General features: G+C 32.9%; 1 protein-coding gene across 1 annotated transcript in view; it reads left to right on the forward strand.

The window, feature by feature from the left end:
• The window catches only part of LRRIQ1 (leucine rich repeats and IQ motif containing 1), a gene marked incomplete at its 5' end in the record, with an annotated part of 108918 nt that overhangs the window by 66195 nt on the left and 25058 nt on the right, over positions 1 to 17665 (forward strand). Inside the window, one exon of the mRNA XM_081330389.1 lies at positions 4617 to 4718. Coding sequence (XP_081186515.1) covers positions 4617 to 4718 — 102 coding nt within the window. The remainder of the gene's footprint in view (positions 1 to 4616; positions 4719 to 17665) is intronic.

Here is a 17665-nt window from a genome sequence, read left to right on the forward strand (position 1 = left end):
TTGAGAATGAATTTACCTGGATTCAAGCAATGGCAGAATGACATTTTATATACATTTTGTAACTGACATATACCAAAGCTGAAGATCCTCATTTAACACTTTAATATTTAATCCATTACCGCTAATGTATACAGTAATCACCAAGTGCAATGTATTAACTATATGAAAATATTTGGCAGGTGGGGGAGGAATTTAAGATGTATTTCCAGTACTATTTTATGATCAGGTTTTATACCTATCAGAAATGTTATTTAAATCTTGACCATGTGACAGAAGAAAATTATCTGGCCCCAAAAGGCTGCATAAAAAATAGTGATCCTCGTGGCCTTCTACCCTGTAATATTACACTATTTAGAAAACATACTGTATGTTTTCTTTCACATATGTTCAACTTCATGGCACACATATCATTGGAATGTATCATCTTTTCTCCATATGTGATCTGTTTTGTGTAACTAGTGACTAATCCAGTCATAAATATTTTTTTCTTAAAGAATATCAAAGTCAGCTATTTTGTTTTTGACATCTAGAAAGGGGCTTCTAATATTAAGGGGTTTAATATTAACAATACTGAAAATATTTTTCTTATATGTTTACCTACTAAGAAGAATTCCCAAGTAGATGAGAATGTAATTAACATAAAAATAGAGAGCAGCTGTAGCAGAACAGTGAAAGAGCATCAGACATGAGTTGTCTAGAAATTATAGGTTCACATTTAAATGCAGATCAAATAACTGCTTACTGAGTGGTAGTTTCACCCATATTACGAACTAATCATGCAAGGCATGTTAAAATGATTATGACTAATAATACAGAAAGTATTTAAGTACTTATGAAAAACTGTAAACAAATAAACTTGATTTGTATTTTTTTAAAAAAAATCTCAACAAAAATAGGAGAGTGGTAATGTAGTCTTCATTATTATATTTTTATATAAATGGTTAAAAATGAAATCTTAATGATATGTATCAGGTAATATCAGGTCTGAACAGGTTTTGGCTTAGATATAACCTAGACTAAGGAGAAATTTCCTGACAGTTAGAACAGTTAACCAGTGGAACAGCTTGCAGAAGTCATGGTGATCCATCACTGGAAAGTATTAAGAAATATTGGACAATCACTTGTCTGAAATGTTATATGGTCTCTGGCTTGCGTAGGGGGTTGGACTGGAAGACCTCCAAATCCTGTTGGTTTTTTTTCTGAAAAAAGAATAGCAAAACAAAGATATCCCAATTCAAAATAGATTTTTTTCTATCTACCAGTAACTTAATCCAAGAATGGGAAGGTTTACATCTCATTAGCCCTAGCTAGAAAGACCAATAGTCATGGGTAATAGGAATTATACCTAAGAATGTAAAAGAAATTTAGGACCTATTTATATATGTATTTATGTTTTTACCATTTCAGCCTTTAGAGACTTAGGCAGTTTACAAATATTAAGGTAATGACAACCATAATTTATATATTATTAAAAATTCAGTAATAGTCTAAAAGTTAATAAAGAATAATGCAAATATATTTAGCCATTTGTATATATGTTAGGGGTGTCAAACTGCCAGCCCACGGGCCGGATGTGTTACACAGAAGCCCACCCCATTGCCGGCAATGACAAAACAGTCCTGATACGTTGCACAACATCATGTGATGTTGTGAGTTTGACATGTCTGGTATATGTGTATCTCTGTATGCACATAAACTATATATATACATATATGAAGGAGTGGTACAGCTGGACTTGGGATAGGAAGATTTGGCCTGATATATTTATTAACTATCTTTCAAAGTCTTCAGAAATAAAAAATGCAACTATTGGGACTGTCCAGTACACACACACACACACACACACACATACATATACATTTGCATTTATTTTTTTTATTATTTCTGAAGACTTTGAGATAGGATAGATAGATAGATAGATAGATAGATAGATAGATAGATAGATAGATAGATAGATGATAGATAGATAGATATAGATATATAGATAGATATATAGAGAGAGATTTACCGAGAAAGAATTAAAGGGAGAATAGTGTAGCTATTTCGAGCTACTTAGCTCTCATCAGCTAGCCCAGGGGTAGGCAACCTCGGCTCTTTTATGACTCATGGACTTCAACTCCCAGAATTCCTGAGTCAGCTATGGGTGTGTGTGTATTTCCCCAAACTGTGGCCCTATGACTTACAGATCTGCCAGGATAAACTCACCATTGACATGGATGAACATATTAAGTGAAATTAAACACAAAAACAAAAGCAGATACTTGTGGTTGGGTGGTTTTAATACTTTGCAGAGCATTTTTGTAAGTTAACGCTTTCAACAAGACAAAATTAGATTTAGATTGATAATTCATATACCTAGCTGTGCCCAACATAATGTAACAGGTGACAAATACTGAAACTCCCTATCTCAGCTTTTAGTCTTTTCTCATTAAACTAGCCAGCCATAATTAGTAGCTAAGTGTTAATTTCCACTGGTTTTATTTAGACTTTCTCAGGATTATATCCTTTTATCTGGACCATTTCCTATTAAAACATTTCCAGTACAAATTATAATTTCTGGTGGGAAATTATACATATGGTACATCTTGATTCATGAGCATATATGTTTATGTCACAAAAATCCTAACTGGTGGTAAGTTCCCCAAAATGGATAAGGACAAAACAGATACTTATGCAGTAACCATTTGCAGAATATGTAAATGATATGCTGTTTCTTAATTCATAGTTTTCTTTCTAGGCGTTTTGTGCATTTCAGGCTTCAGAAGTTACTTTTAGATTTTCTTCTGTTTTTAAAAACATATTTTAATATTTTCTATGGACTAAACGTCTTGCAAGCAACAAACCAAAATAAAACCAGAATTTTAAATATTCATTTTTATATCATTGTATTCACTAAATCACTTGGGGAGACTTAATTTACTATTCCAGTCTCTGGTATAATGATAGTTGTGGAAGCATAGCAGGAATTAGTAGATTAAATCTTTTATGTGGATATAAAATAAAGAATATCCCCTTTGCCTCAAAATAATAAATTTGCTTGGCGGCTCTAGGGATTGACAAGTTATAATTTAAATTAAATATTCATAGTTTGTTGATATTAAAAATACTTTTGACAACGTATCTTAAATTCCATGAGAAATAAAGCAGTTGTTCACACTGAAAACAGAGTACTAACTTTAGTGCAAAATAAAATCAGTGACCAAGACCACCTGTGTGTCATATTATTTTACTCAGTATATATTTATCAATGTCTGAAAATTTACTTGAAGGAAAATTAAATTAAAAAATATAATATAAATGATATAAAATTATATAAAAAAATATAAATGTAGCTTTATCAAAAGAAAGGACTCACGGGTTTGCTTTCCATACAATTTGTACTTATCTGATGGCTGAATGTATGCATGTGGACCAATGCTGTTAGGTAGTGGCTCAGAAAGCTGTTCTCCTTTAATCCATGATAGTGATGAATGTTTATTCAAATAGTTAAATAAGTTATGGCCACAGTTTAATCAAACGAAATGTGTACTGTGATTTATTCATGTACTGCTGTCCAATCCAGCTATTCTTCTCTAGTAAGAGATAATAGAAAAGGTGTTGGCATCATACTAGAACATTTCTAACCAAGAATATTGGCAAAATCTCAAATATTCTTTAAATATGGTAGAGATAATATAATCAAGCAGTAGAGATAATGTACCTCTTTGACCTTAAACATCCATTATTAGTAGTAGCAACATATTTTATTTTTTACGCTCTGAATTCCACTAATTCAGTCAGAGTAATTTTGAAGTTGGATTGGGAAAAGGATCAGGAACTGTTTCAAGTTAACCTCAGGTTAAAGATGTGAAGAAGCAGCTTTTAAAAAACTGATTGGATAAAATTATTGTACCATAGTTGAACTATTTCCAACTCTGGTGGAGATGTGGTATAAACACAAAAAAGGTATAAATTGTCATAGATTATGGGCCATTCCTCATGTGGTTCTCCTATTTTTCAGCATCACAGCTAGTTGGATAACCCCAACTAACATTGAGAGGAAAGCTCAGTATTTTGGAAAGTGTCTGTGCATGGACACAAATAAGGTGACGATGCAAAGTAGTCTCTTGCATTGGATTGTTTCTTTAGCTTTAGCATCAGTTCATAAGATATTTAGATTTTTAATCTCAAATTAGACTCTTGATTCAATATAGTATAACATTAATTACTTAATTTCCTTAGGTTATAATACCATTCCTACCCTTATTTGTAAATGAGGGTAGGAACATCTGTAGTTGAGTGTATATTTTGCATTTTTTTCAACTTAGTAGAAAATACATGTTCAAACCAGAACATTCAACTATTAAGTAGGCTTTTTATTATAGTTTTATGACAGCAATTTTGTGTATAGTAGCCAAATTACACAATAGTTGTTTTAAGATATATGTTCAAAATTGAGGTGTTTTAACTTTAACTCTTTAATGTTAGAAATAGTACCGGTATATTTTCCTTCCTAATGTAAAAACCTACAAGGATATTCTGTTTCTCTTAATAAATGGCTAAAAGGCGAATACTTCTTTCAAGGAACGAATGAGCAAGATCTGACCTTTTGATTTTAACTTGTTCTTGTCGTCTAGACCCAGCTGTGCGACTGGCGTTGTTCAAAAACAATGAAAATAAACATCCCCCCGTGAAACCACCAAAGAAGCCACAGACTACAAAAATTGGTTACTTTGAAGGTAGGCAAAGAAATTTCATTCTTTATCTTTTGATCAAATATTCCAAATTATAAAAGTCATACCAATATTTTGATCAATTTTCTTAAAATACTTTGCTTTAGTTAACAGAAAGAAAAGCTTAAAATGCATACAATTTAAATCTGCTAATGATGCACGTATACAGGTACATAAAATGTTCCAGTGAAAATTTTAAATTGTAATATTTCAGGAGACCCATTGAAGAGAGAGCTTCATTCAGAATATATTTCCTTTATTTCTTGAAAGTTAGAAATACAGAGTGGAATTTAACACCATGAGCAAGTACACATATGTTATCTGTTAAAAGGATTGCTAGTTTGGAAAGGGTATGCCCTAGGAAGTGAAACAATTAGATTTTTTTAAAGGTTTTGTTAAACTGGAATATATCACCATTTTGAAAAATTATAAGACATCTGAGAGATTCTTCTTTTGCCTTTTTAACTGATACGACATTTATCAGTAGTATAACTAATCCTAGCATAATCTAGAAGAGAAATAAAGGACTTCTAATTGGCAACCATGTGTGAAAATGCTTTTGATGCTGTGGTAAAAACATACGACTAACTTATTTAATGAAACATATTTTTGTATTGTATATTTTCTGGATTTAAATATTCTGCATCTAATAATGTATATCATAGGAAGAAATAAAATTATTCGTATACTGTTAAAATAACACTGAAAAATAAAATGAACAGCTAATATTGCCTCATTTAAATTCCTATTTTGTTGTGGGAAGATATTTCAGTTCCTTGATCCTTGAACTGTAAATGAGCTACTGGATAGTGGTTCACCTTTTTCAATGTATTTGTATATGAATATAACTGATCTCAATGTTATGGTAAAAAAATATTTAACAAGGGAAATTGTTAGAATCATGTTTTCTCCAAATGAAGTATCAATCACACGGAGACATGTAATACTGCAGGAAGGTGAACAGATTCTGAGAACAATACAAGACGTAAAATGTCTTACACCAGTAGATAAAGAAAATGTTTCCATCTTTACTGAATAAGAAAAGTGTGTGTGTGTGTATATATATATATATATATATATATATATATATATATATATATATATATATATATATATATATATATATATGTCTGTCCCACATCACTTACTTAGTTATCATGAGTAGAACATCCTAATTTTATTATTTTCTTTCCAAAGGTTAATTTTTCTTCTCTCATTTTTTTTTCTTATCTTTTGTTTTTCCTTGAGTAGAAGATAAAGACTTTGTCCATTATTTTATTAATTATGCAAACATTTTAAAGAACATTAAGCTGCTTTTTTAATTCATTTTTTTGCATTTCCTTTTGTTTTCAGCAGATAGCTAGTTGGTGGCAAATAAGATGAGGATTTTCCATTTGTAGTACACTGACTCTGTATGATTGGCTAGTGCCTTCTATTGCTTGAGGCATTACAATACATGCTTACAATATATCTGTGTAGTATTAGTGTTGCTTAACTATAGCTGATCTGATTAGTTTTTAATTAGTTGGATCTAGAGTTAGACATACCCTGTACTTATAAGTACCGTAACTCCAATTAAATTGTTAACTATGACTTTGCCATTGATTTTGGAAGGGGAGTGTCTGTAAGCATGGCTTTTTCTGTTATGGATCTAATTTATTATGTATGTATCTTTATGTTGTATTGTTATATATTGTCTATAAGCTACTGTGGCAGCTCTTCATGTATCTTTTAAAACAAATTGATAAATAAACTACATATTTTCAAAAAAGGGGGTCTCAACTTTAATGAATTGAAAGAATGTAGAAAAAAGGCTCTGTTATAAAAAGACATATTGGAAATACAATTTTTGCATAGCCCTTTCAAGGATATTTTTAAAATTTATTTAGTGGGGAGGATTAGAGGTTATTTGGTACATAATCCTAAAAGTTAAATAAATACACATATGTATAATAATAAATAAGATAGTATCAGTGTCAATGAATATGAACATTTGTATTTTTTTAATTTTATTTTAATTCCATTTATATCCCACCCTTCTCCGAAGACTCAGGGCGGCTTACAAACTTAGCAGTAGCCTTCATTCTATGTATATGCCTGCTTATTAGGGCTTTCACACACACCCCAAGCGGCATTATTACAAAGTCAGCTTATTGCCCCCAACAATCTGGGTCCTCATTTTACCTACCTCGGAAGGATGGAAGACTGAGTCAACCTTGAGCCTGGTGGGACTCGAACCTGCACTAATTGCAGGCAGCTGGTGTTACTTAAGGAGGCATTAGCCCACTGCTCCACCAAGGCAGTGGTGACATACAATATTATGGAGCATTGTTCATTTATTAGAATGAGGAAGTATTTTCCATTGTCTGTCTTTCTCTCCCTCTCTCTTACACACACACAAACACACACACACACACACAGAGAGAGAGAGAGAGAGAGAGAGAGAGAGAGAGAGAGAGAGAGAGAGAGAGAGAGAGAGAGAAGCATTTCGGATAAACCCTTCTACTTTAGCAACACACAGTTCTTGAAATAATGCCCTTGTGGCTCAGTAAAAACTAGAGATAAATGCCAAGTCATACTTCTGCAGTGTTTATCTTACACTGTTAGACTGTATATGGTAAGATAGGAAAACTACCACATGGGGTGTGGTGCAAAATGTGCACATCATATGAATTATAAGAATCCCATATTTTTGCCAGACATTCATACGATAGAAGAAACATAATGATCTCATATAATGAAACTTCATGTTTCACCCGCTTAACAGTGCTCTTGCTACTCCATCTGAAACTTCACCTCTAGATTTTGTCAAAAGTTCTGTTTTTATACCTCTGTACATCAGTGCTCGATTTGTATGGAAACATGGTGTTATTTTGGCTTTGATAATTTTGGTCTTATGCTTGAGTTTTAAACTAATTGGATGAATTTTGGCTAATTTGAACTATTATTTTAAAAGGCCTGGATCAAACATTATTTTCACTTGTTTATAAAATCCTAAATACAACCAACTTGTATTCTTTAAATTTGGTTGTTAGAGAGAAATCTAATTAATTTAAAAATAGATGTGGATGCTTCTAGTCCTTATACCATCATGTCAGAAGAAAGCATGCAGGAGGAGCCCATGAAGCTTGTGTGTGCACACATATGTGTACTAACAGAACATCCTTAACCTCCTAGCTGAACCAATTATGCATTTTTTAAAAAATGAAACCAAAGATTCCACATTCATTGGAAGAAGGAAAAAATTCCTATTTATACAGTCAGTATATGAATTAATGGTAAATTAGAAAGTGCTTTCAGGTTAGCCCTTTCATTTTGGATATTATATTGGAACCGGCCTACATTTCTTTTGAACTAAGAGTTGCAATTTACTATTTTCCCTGTTCTAAAACAATTAGAATCCTAAACTCTCTATTTGGAAATACATAGTCCACAGAAACAATTTCCATATAATTTCCCACAAATGCATATGATGTATAGCTTGAATATAATTTGGAATATATGCATATTAACAGTAGCTTTCACGCATTTCTCAATTTTTCTAAATTCCATTTTTGTTATATAATCAGAATGTAATATGAATTTGAGTTGCAATAAAAGGTTCATTAATTATTTTAACTAAATCAAAGAGACACAGAGACAGAGACAGACAGAGACAGAGTCAGGCATGAAGAATCAGGATCACACATTAAGTTCCAGGTAAGATTATTTATTGCTGAAGCTTATACACAAGAATCTAGTCAACTATCAGTCAACACTATATTGCCACTAGAGCTAATGGAATTCAAGAGAGGCTAGACTTTGATTGCTTGTGGAAATGTAAGGACTCCAGACTGGTTACTCTCTTGACTCATTTCTCAGGCTCTGCATCTTCTTCTCCTAGAGAGAATGAGAAAGAGAGAGAGAAATATAAAGGTGTAGAGAATATACAGTGTAGCTCTAACTAATGTTCAGGTTATCTGAAACAAAGATTATGCCATAGTTTGATATTTTTATTACATCAAAAAGCAATAGACTTTTGTTACATTCATAATTCCTCTAAAAATACAGCCTGCTTATGACTCTTCAAAATTAATTTCATTTAAAGATGATTCACCAACACTATGAAATAATATTAGCTTTTGGAAACCACAATAGACTTTTTGTTAGATTCTAAACTTAGATGCAGCATGATTTAACTGGCTGGTGTAATATCTCGCAAATTATTATTACAGCTTATATGTTTCTATAACGCTTAGGATCACTGTCTCCTGATTATTAAAAATGTTTTCAAGATAGAATGGAATCTTTCATTCAAGTATCATAATCCTATAGCTTGTTTCTTATTATCTAATGTGAGCTCACAGAATTGTGCATTGAAATATTTTAAGGAATTAATGGCTCTCCACCAGTCCTTTAACATGTAAAATGAGTAGGTTACTTGTGTCCAGTACATCCAAAAAGAGCCAGGATAAAATAAACATAAAGAGTTAGATATCTTGGAAAAAATCTGTCATGGGTTTGGGTTAATCATCTCCAGAAGAAATTCAACTTGAGGCCTGAAATGTAAGACTTCTTGGAGAACTCAGCAAAGCCTGAGGCAGTGTTGATCTGAAGGAGTGCTCTCCATGGGTCAGAGCTGCTTTGCTGGCAAAGTGCAAACCCAGTTCACAATAGAACTGCTCTGAAAAGTTGTAAGACAGTAGAGACCTTACATGCGTTTGTTGAAGTTTCAGTTACATCGTTGAAATTGTCTGCTTTATCATTGTTTAAAAAGGGAGGGGTGGTTGCTATTAAGGTAAATCCTGTATCTCAATTTCTAATGTCCCTATGAATAACAAGTAGAAATTGAAAGAGAAAGAAAGAAATAGAAATAACGGTGAAGAATGAAATAATGTAAAATGATAGCATCAAATTAAAATAACAAGCATTTTCATGAAACATTCAGTCAATCAATCAGTCAACCTTTATTATGATAAAAAACCAATATAATATGAAACATTAGAAGTGATCAAATAAGACTGCATAGTAAAAGCTATTTTAATTAACTTTCTAATATGTTTTTTTATTATCTGCTATATGAAATGCTATATCTTAATTCTTTTCTCATTCCATTTGTAGAATCTCTTGATTTTGAACAAGTCATTCTTCTATGTAGAGATATAAAATAGCAAATAGCTATTCAACAAAAGTATTGAATGTTGGAAGGATTCTTATGCTGCCATAATAACATAAGGATTAATACGAAGGAACATTTGTTGCTAGTGTCATCAAAATTCTGCTGTAACTTTCCTTTCTGCAAGCTCAGAGATGACATCTCCAAATTACCCCCCCCCCTCCTCTTGTCTTTTGGTTGTAAGGGATTGGTATGGAAGAGTAAGGTAAATCTGAATTCAGGCAAGAAAAGTTTGTGTTTATACCAGAAGTTGAACTTCAGGGTTCAGATACATATCCTTTGGATCATGTTCCACTCTCACTTAAGAAACAGATACACATTATCCAGATCTTTCTAGATATAGTGCTGATGCAGTCAGTTTCAATTGATAATGTAGTCTGCTTGGGAGAAGAGAGATATAGTTTAGGTAACTTTCAGAGCTGGACTACTGCAATGATCTTAGGTGGCAATGCTCTTGAATGACTAGAAATTCAAATGGCTTAATGTGTAACTGTATGCTGAAGCATCCTTAAAGCTCTTCATTGTTTCTCATATTGAACCAACCAACCAACCAACCAACCAAATTCCCAGCTGTTATCTGAGCCCAATCCAATTTTTAAAAAAAGGCAAACTACTTGCAAAGCTCAACAAATACAGCAATATAATTTTGGTATTTGACAAACTCACTAGTTCAATCTTTCAATGGAACTATCTATGACAGATAGTACAGACATTTACATTTGACAGTTTCTCTGAACAAAGAAGTACAACACACATAGAATACAATTTTTACACAACATTACGTTTAAGTCTATTAATCTTTAATTTTCATATCATAAATAATTTAAAAACTACAATATAATTATTTATCTGGCAGGCAGCATGCTTTTTCTTATGTCCAGCTGATAAGATTTCTGAAGTCACTTATATTTCAGCACCATGTGGCTTCAGACCCATGCATCTCATTTCACCCAAACAAGGCAGTAACTAGATCCAGCAACATCTACATTAGCTGTGGATTTCTGGTTGGATTATTAGTAGGTGGCTAATTATGAATCAGCCTCCATTCGTGCACACTAAATGCATGTTCCCAGCAAGTAAATTATCCTTAAATAAACAAGAAAATGGAACGAGGGAAACCTTTTCAGAGGAAAGAAGGAGATATAGATTAGCAATGTCAGGTAAGAAAATATCTTTGTCTCCATCACTCTGCTATATTTTTAACCAGTCTTAAGTGCTTAACTAAGCAATTAAAAGCACACGGTATTATTAACTGTAGGGAATGAGAGGAAGGCTGCCTGGGTAGATTAACACTTGACTCAGCAATCAATCTCAATCTTCATTGTTGACTATGATTTTCAACTTGTGTCTTTCAATGAAAGAGCAAACCAATATAGTTCTCAATACATAAACATGAGCCTAAATCACTCCCTCACTCCTGTACCTTCAGCTGACCAGCCAATGACAGCTGAGAAGAATGTGTGCCATTTTCTTTTATTATTCTTTATTGCTTTTTTTTAAGCTGGTTACAAAATAGAAGTACATTCAGAACAGATTGATTTAAGTTTGGACAACTGACTGTTCAATATTCTGTGCTCATAATATTTATACATTCCTCTAAACTTTAGCCTAAACAGTTATCTTTGTCTATTATCTAGCATATTTTCATAAACTGAACATGTTTATATTGAATCCAATGGGACTCTATAAGAACTCTGATGACTTTTTGGATTCACTATTAGACATTTTTAAAGAACAAATGCCTATTGAATTCATATTAATTTATGATTTTTTTTCTTGCCTCTAAAATTTTTAGTCTTTATCAGATCACATAAATGTGGCAATATATCAATTATTTAAGGTTTTAATTGTATGTCTTCATCGCTGAAACTTTGCTAAATTTTCCATAGCCCACATAAATAAATAGAAGAGAAAAAAGAATGTTGACATATTTTATAGCATAAGGCAGAGTTTTGGAAGAATAAATCCTGAGTGCTGAAGCATTTCAAATCCTTTTCATTTGACCAGTCAGTGACCTGATGACTATTTCCTCCCTCTAAGTAAGGTTGTGACCCAGGTCTTAAGAGTGCAAAAGACAGATAATTTTAGTAACAACTAAAAATTCAAATAGATTTAGCCAACAGGAGAAGGAAAGGGACAAGTTAATGAATAAGAATGTTTAAAGAAATAATAAATAAAATAATGCTTATACATTATAAAAACTCTTCTAAACAACAAATAAAATGCTATACTTTATTTTTATTAGTTCATTAATTGCCTCAGTTTTTATTCCCAACATGGTTATTTTCTGTTTATCTATGTTATGTTATTTTAGGTGTAGAAATGAAATCCATTGCCATTTAAATATGGCTTTTAAAAGGAAATAGTATATGTCTGGTTACCAATCACCTTGCAGGAAAGCTTTAAAATCTTCTGCCATTCTTCTGTCACAATACAGAAGCAATACAAAACAATCACTTATATGCTTTGGAAGAAAAGCTCACATTTTCATTGAAGGACATGTTTCTTCAAATGTAAATGGAAAATGAAGGGGCTCATTCTAAACTGGGATTAAGAATGTGAATGATTTAAATGTTGTCATTCTAATTACCTAGTTATTTAGTTGCTAGCTAAATAAGTAGCATTTTGTTTGCCCTGAGTATTCTTATCAGGAAATTGTATACCAGGGGTGTCAAACTCGCAACACCATGTGACATGTCACGATGTATCATGATTTTTTTCCATTGCCAGCAATGGGGTGGGCGCTGTTTCGCCATGACACATCCGGCCCACAGGCCAGCAGTTTGACACCCCTGTTGTATACCATTCTCTGCATTTAAAAATTAGATTAGCTAATATTACCCTGTAAAACCTATGTATTATTTGTACCATAATCACAAAGCTTGGTTAAAGAGTCCATTACTACTTTTTTACATATGAAATTTTTGATGTGAATGTTATTTTGTATTTGTACTAAATTGTGTAAATTACAAGTGGTACAAAAATTAGATATTTTTATCGTGTAATTCCTTAATAAGTATATACTGACAAATGGGCAGTAGATAAATTATTTTATGAATATGGAGGCATATATATGTTAACTAGTTAACATATTCTTTAGTTGTTTCCCCTCAACAGAGGTTTTTTGCTGCTGAAATCTTTTTGACATTGTATTATTACTCCATTTCCTGCAGTTTCTACCCTCCATTTTGCTACTATGGTTTAAGAAATATTTCTAAGAAATGATACCATTACAAATGATTCAGAAGTCATTTCTAATAGAATTATATAAAAATATACTTTTATTCTCTAATAAGGATTAGAGAATGTGTTTTATATATACGTTCTCCTCTTTTGTTTCTTCACATTTGAATACAGTTAAATGTGCACTATGAATATAGCTATGCATGCCAAAGAAATAAGTCAGATGGTATGTCAGCAATTTTTGACAACTACGTATACATAATTGTATTCTGTATATACATGGCTCAAAACCAGGGGACTATTCTACTGTAGTACAATATTTAGGGGTACATTTGAACTGGAGGCCAGAATGCATCACATCAGAATATACATTAGTTTACTAATAGCCATAGAGGCAAAGACAGTCATAAATAGGGTAGAACTATAGACATATGTAAATTATAATATACATGTAATTGGAAACAGCAAACAAATATTTCACTTCATGTGCCTAGAGAAATCAGTAAACCCACCAAGATGTAATTATGAGGTAAAGGGACAGAACTACAAAGACAATGAGATTTTAAACAAAGAGGTAAATTATTCCATGAACACAGCTTCTTTCTAGGGAGTTACTTGCATTTGCTTTCCCAAAGCTCTGCTCACATCCTAGTGTCTTTTCCCAGTTTATTACCATTCCTTGGCTTCTAAATATTCTGTGTCTAGGCTAATAGTGCTATTTCCCAACAAATTGCTTTTGTAAAGTGCAGTTATTCAGTTTGAAACTCTATAGTCTGTGCCTTGTTTTTTCCCCCAGAAAAATGTATTTTGGTTAAGGATTTTAACTTAGCTCCACAAAATCACCTATTAAAGTCAGCCTTTGACAGGTTGTTCAAAGGCAGGAGAAGGGAAGGAACGCTAGTACTGAATGTTCTCATTCTCCAAGAACTAGTGCATATTGCCAGCATATAATGAATTAACCATCTGTAGCTTTGAATCTGTATGATTCATTTTGCATGAGGAGAGTTAATCCATCCAATAGTTTTGGGAATAGTATTGTTGGGGTACCTATTTCCAGAAATGTAATTTTGATGTAGACTTTTTCTTTTACCTGTGGGTAGAACTTAGTGAATACAGCAAACTGTCAATAAAACTCTCACCTAATAAAGGAGATATCAACAATATTAACTGTCTTTTTCTTTTTATAATGCAAGGGCCAGTAGCTATTCATTTTTATTCATGTAATGCATTAGAGTAGTGTGGGATGATAAAACACCATCATAATTCAAAGGTTTTACTGAAATGAATAAAATTAATTTTATTACAAAATTATTCTGTACCACTATTAGGTCAAAACTAAAGCAAGGAATGTTAATAAGAATGTATCTTATAGGAAAGAAAACTATATAATTAAATAAGGAATAAAGTGAATGTTAGCAAAAAAAAATCTGATTTAACCTATAGATGACCTGGTGCTGTTTGTTCAGATGACAGCTCTAAAAGTGTACATGGAATATTCCCTTGTAATACAATGATTTGCCGCAAGCTCTGACCTACTGACTGTTAGGGAGCAGGCCTGAATTGGCCCTTTCTCTGATATTGTGACACTGCTTCTGTTGCCTCGATTGTGACCTCTGATTGAAAGGAACTCCTGGGATTTCTGTATAATAAGCATGACTCCTGACTCTTAGCCAGGTCTGCCTTCGTAGATTTTTGTCAGAGTTTTCTAGTAGGCCAAGCTATGCTGAAATTTACTTCAGCTGTCAAAGTGCTCTGTGCATTTTGTGCACTTTTTGAAATCTTGTTTTGGATTGTTGTTATTGTTTTAAAGACATGCATCTTGTAAATAGGAAAATATCATACAGTTATGTAGTATATAATTCACTTTCTTGGGGTGGGGGGTTTTCTGTGTATGAAAAACAGATATAAGAAAGATTTATTCTACCACTGCTATAGTCTGGGAATGCTAAAACTCCTAGCTATTTACAACCTTTCATTGTTTTATTCAAACAATAAAACCAATTTATAAATAAAAGTAAATAAAAACTTAAAAAACCTCTTTGTGCCTATTAACAGTAACAGTCTATAAATGAAAAATCCTATGAAAGGGCTTCACCTTCGTAAATGATAAAGGGAGGACACCACATGAATGTTCAGAGCTAAGAAATTCCCAAAGGATAGAATCATTATTTTGAAGAAAATTTATCTCCCCTCTTCCCCCTAATTTCAGATAGGAAAACCTTTAATAACCCACAGCTTCACATGTAAACAGATAGTTTGCTTCTCCTGGTTTAGTCTAAATTTCTGTTTTTGTTGTGAGTTATTTTTTTAAAAAAAAAATATGTTGAAATCCTACATGTAACAAAAATATAACACCAACTTAGCAGATAACTCATTTTTGAAAAAAATAATTTTGTTAAATATTTTTTTTTTATTGAAAAGTTTTACAAAATTTTTAATAATAAACCCCCCCCCTCCCCATCAACCCTCCCCCCTTCCCTCCCCTCCCCCAGACTTCCCAAAACAGAATACAGGGTATTACATATAGCAATCTTGAAAAGTTTTAACATACAATTTTTCCCTTTAAAAAAAAAAAAAAATCCCCCTCCCCCCTCCCCCCCCGACTTCCCGGAGCTAAATACAAGGTATATATAAAAAAAAAACAATCATAAACAACCATATATTAACAACCATAAACTCTAAAATCTATCACTCTCTAGCTTATATAGGATAAAACAAACCTTAATAATATTAAATATATATATAAAGAAAAGAAAAAAAAACCCAATATAGAAAAAGAAACAACAACAACAAAAAAAGCCTTACTCAAATATAAAACTTCTTAACCCTATCCTTATTCTGGATAAACTCAAACCATTCTCTCCCTTCCATAATATAGCGTTCCTGCAAGTAATCTTACAAATAGGCCAAAATCTTCGCCATTTCAACCAAATCGGAAACCTCTAAAGCCCACTCTTCTATGATCGGCAGTTCCTCTTTCCAGTAATAACCTATCAAAAATCTTGCTGCCGTAATTAAAACCTTTTTACAGGTCCACCATACATGAAAATATATTACATCTTCATCACCGCACCTCCAACATTTAGGCTAATGATTCAAATACATACTTAACTTTTTAAAATCTAAATACCATCTATAAAACATTTTGTAGAAATTCTCTGTTAGATTTCAAGCTTGTTTAAATTTTACATTCCTCACCCAAATCTTTTCCCACCTCCCACTACTTGGCTGTAAGTACGTTGCGAAAGTTCCATAGACTTCTGTTGTTCTTGTTCTTTTATCTTCTTTGATCGTTTTAAAGCAGCACGCGTCACCCTCTGTTCTCTAAAATCATCCAAAAGTGTTATAACTTGATCTCCTCCAGCAACATTCTCCTCTGTCTGTCCACCTTCAGCCTCTTGATGTTCTCCTTCTCCAGATCCCTTTGCAGCTTCCAGAAGTGTTAATGGAGTTGCTTTTAAAACATCATTATAAAAATCACGCGCTTGCATCACAGTAACCAGACGATACCTTTTACCTTCATGCGTCACCATCAGCCCAGCTGGAATCTCCCATCTAAACCTTATATCTCGTTGCTTGAGCTCTTGCACAAGAAATGTAAAATCCTTCCTTCTCCTTAAAATCTTTGGAGGAATTTCTTTTAGAACCAAAACTTCTTGATCAGCAATCACGACTTTAGTGTCATAGGTAGCTTGTATAACTTCATCTCTAATTTCCCTTTTTGCAAAATAAACCACCACATCTCTAGGCAACTTTCTCTGTCTAGCAATCCATGAATTCACACGAAACACTTTATCCATGCCTCCTTTTATTTCAGATGCTGGCTGATTCAATACCACTTCAAGAGCCTCAGAAACCAGCTGCTTTAGATCTTCCTTAATATTCTCCTTTAAACCTTGTTAAATATTTTGAATGGAACAATGACAGTAATACAAACTGGAAGAGATAAAAGAGAGAGCGGGAAGAAAAAAGAATAGATACATACTGTATGTACATACATATTCCCACTTCCCTCCGCTAAAAAAACAACTTCCCACCCTCAACATGGCAGGTATAATATAGATAATAAAATAATATAGATAATATAGTAATATAATGTAGTAATAATTTAGAGCCACTTTGATCTGGTAGTTAAGGCACCAAGCTAGAAACCAGGAGATTGTGAGTTAAAATCCTGCCTTAGCCATGAAAACCAAATGGCTGCTTCCCTCTTAGTCCAACCCATCTCACAGAGTTGTTGTGGGGAAAATAGGAAGGAGTGTTAGATTTGTTCACCACCTTGAATTATTTGTAAAAATAATAAAGGCAGCAAATAAACAAATTTCCATGATCTCTTCACCTCCTTTCAGCTAACAAATATAAAACACTTTACCCCATATGTTGTGTACTGGGTTCTTTGCAGCAAGCAGGAGATGAGGTGAGAGAGTTCAGGCAGGAACATGCTTTATTGAATGCAGACACTGAACTGTTAACCAAGGCTTCTATGCAGCTATTTATACTGCTGGCCACTAGGCAGCGGCCAATAGGTTTGAAGGAGCCTATTGCCACCCTAGAGCCAACCAATGGTGGTCCTGGAGACTGCTTGTCTGAGGAGCCAGTGACCGTTACTCAACTC

This window comes from Vipera berus (genome assembly GCF_964194415.1).
Source record: "Vipera berus genome assembly, chromosome: 6".
NCBI classification, from domain to species: Eukaryota; Metazoa; Chordata; class Lepidosauria; order Squamata; family Viperidae; genus Vipera; species Vipera berus.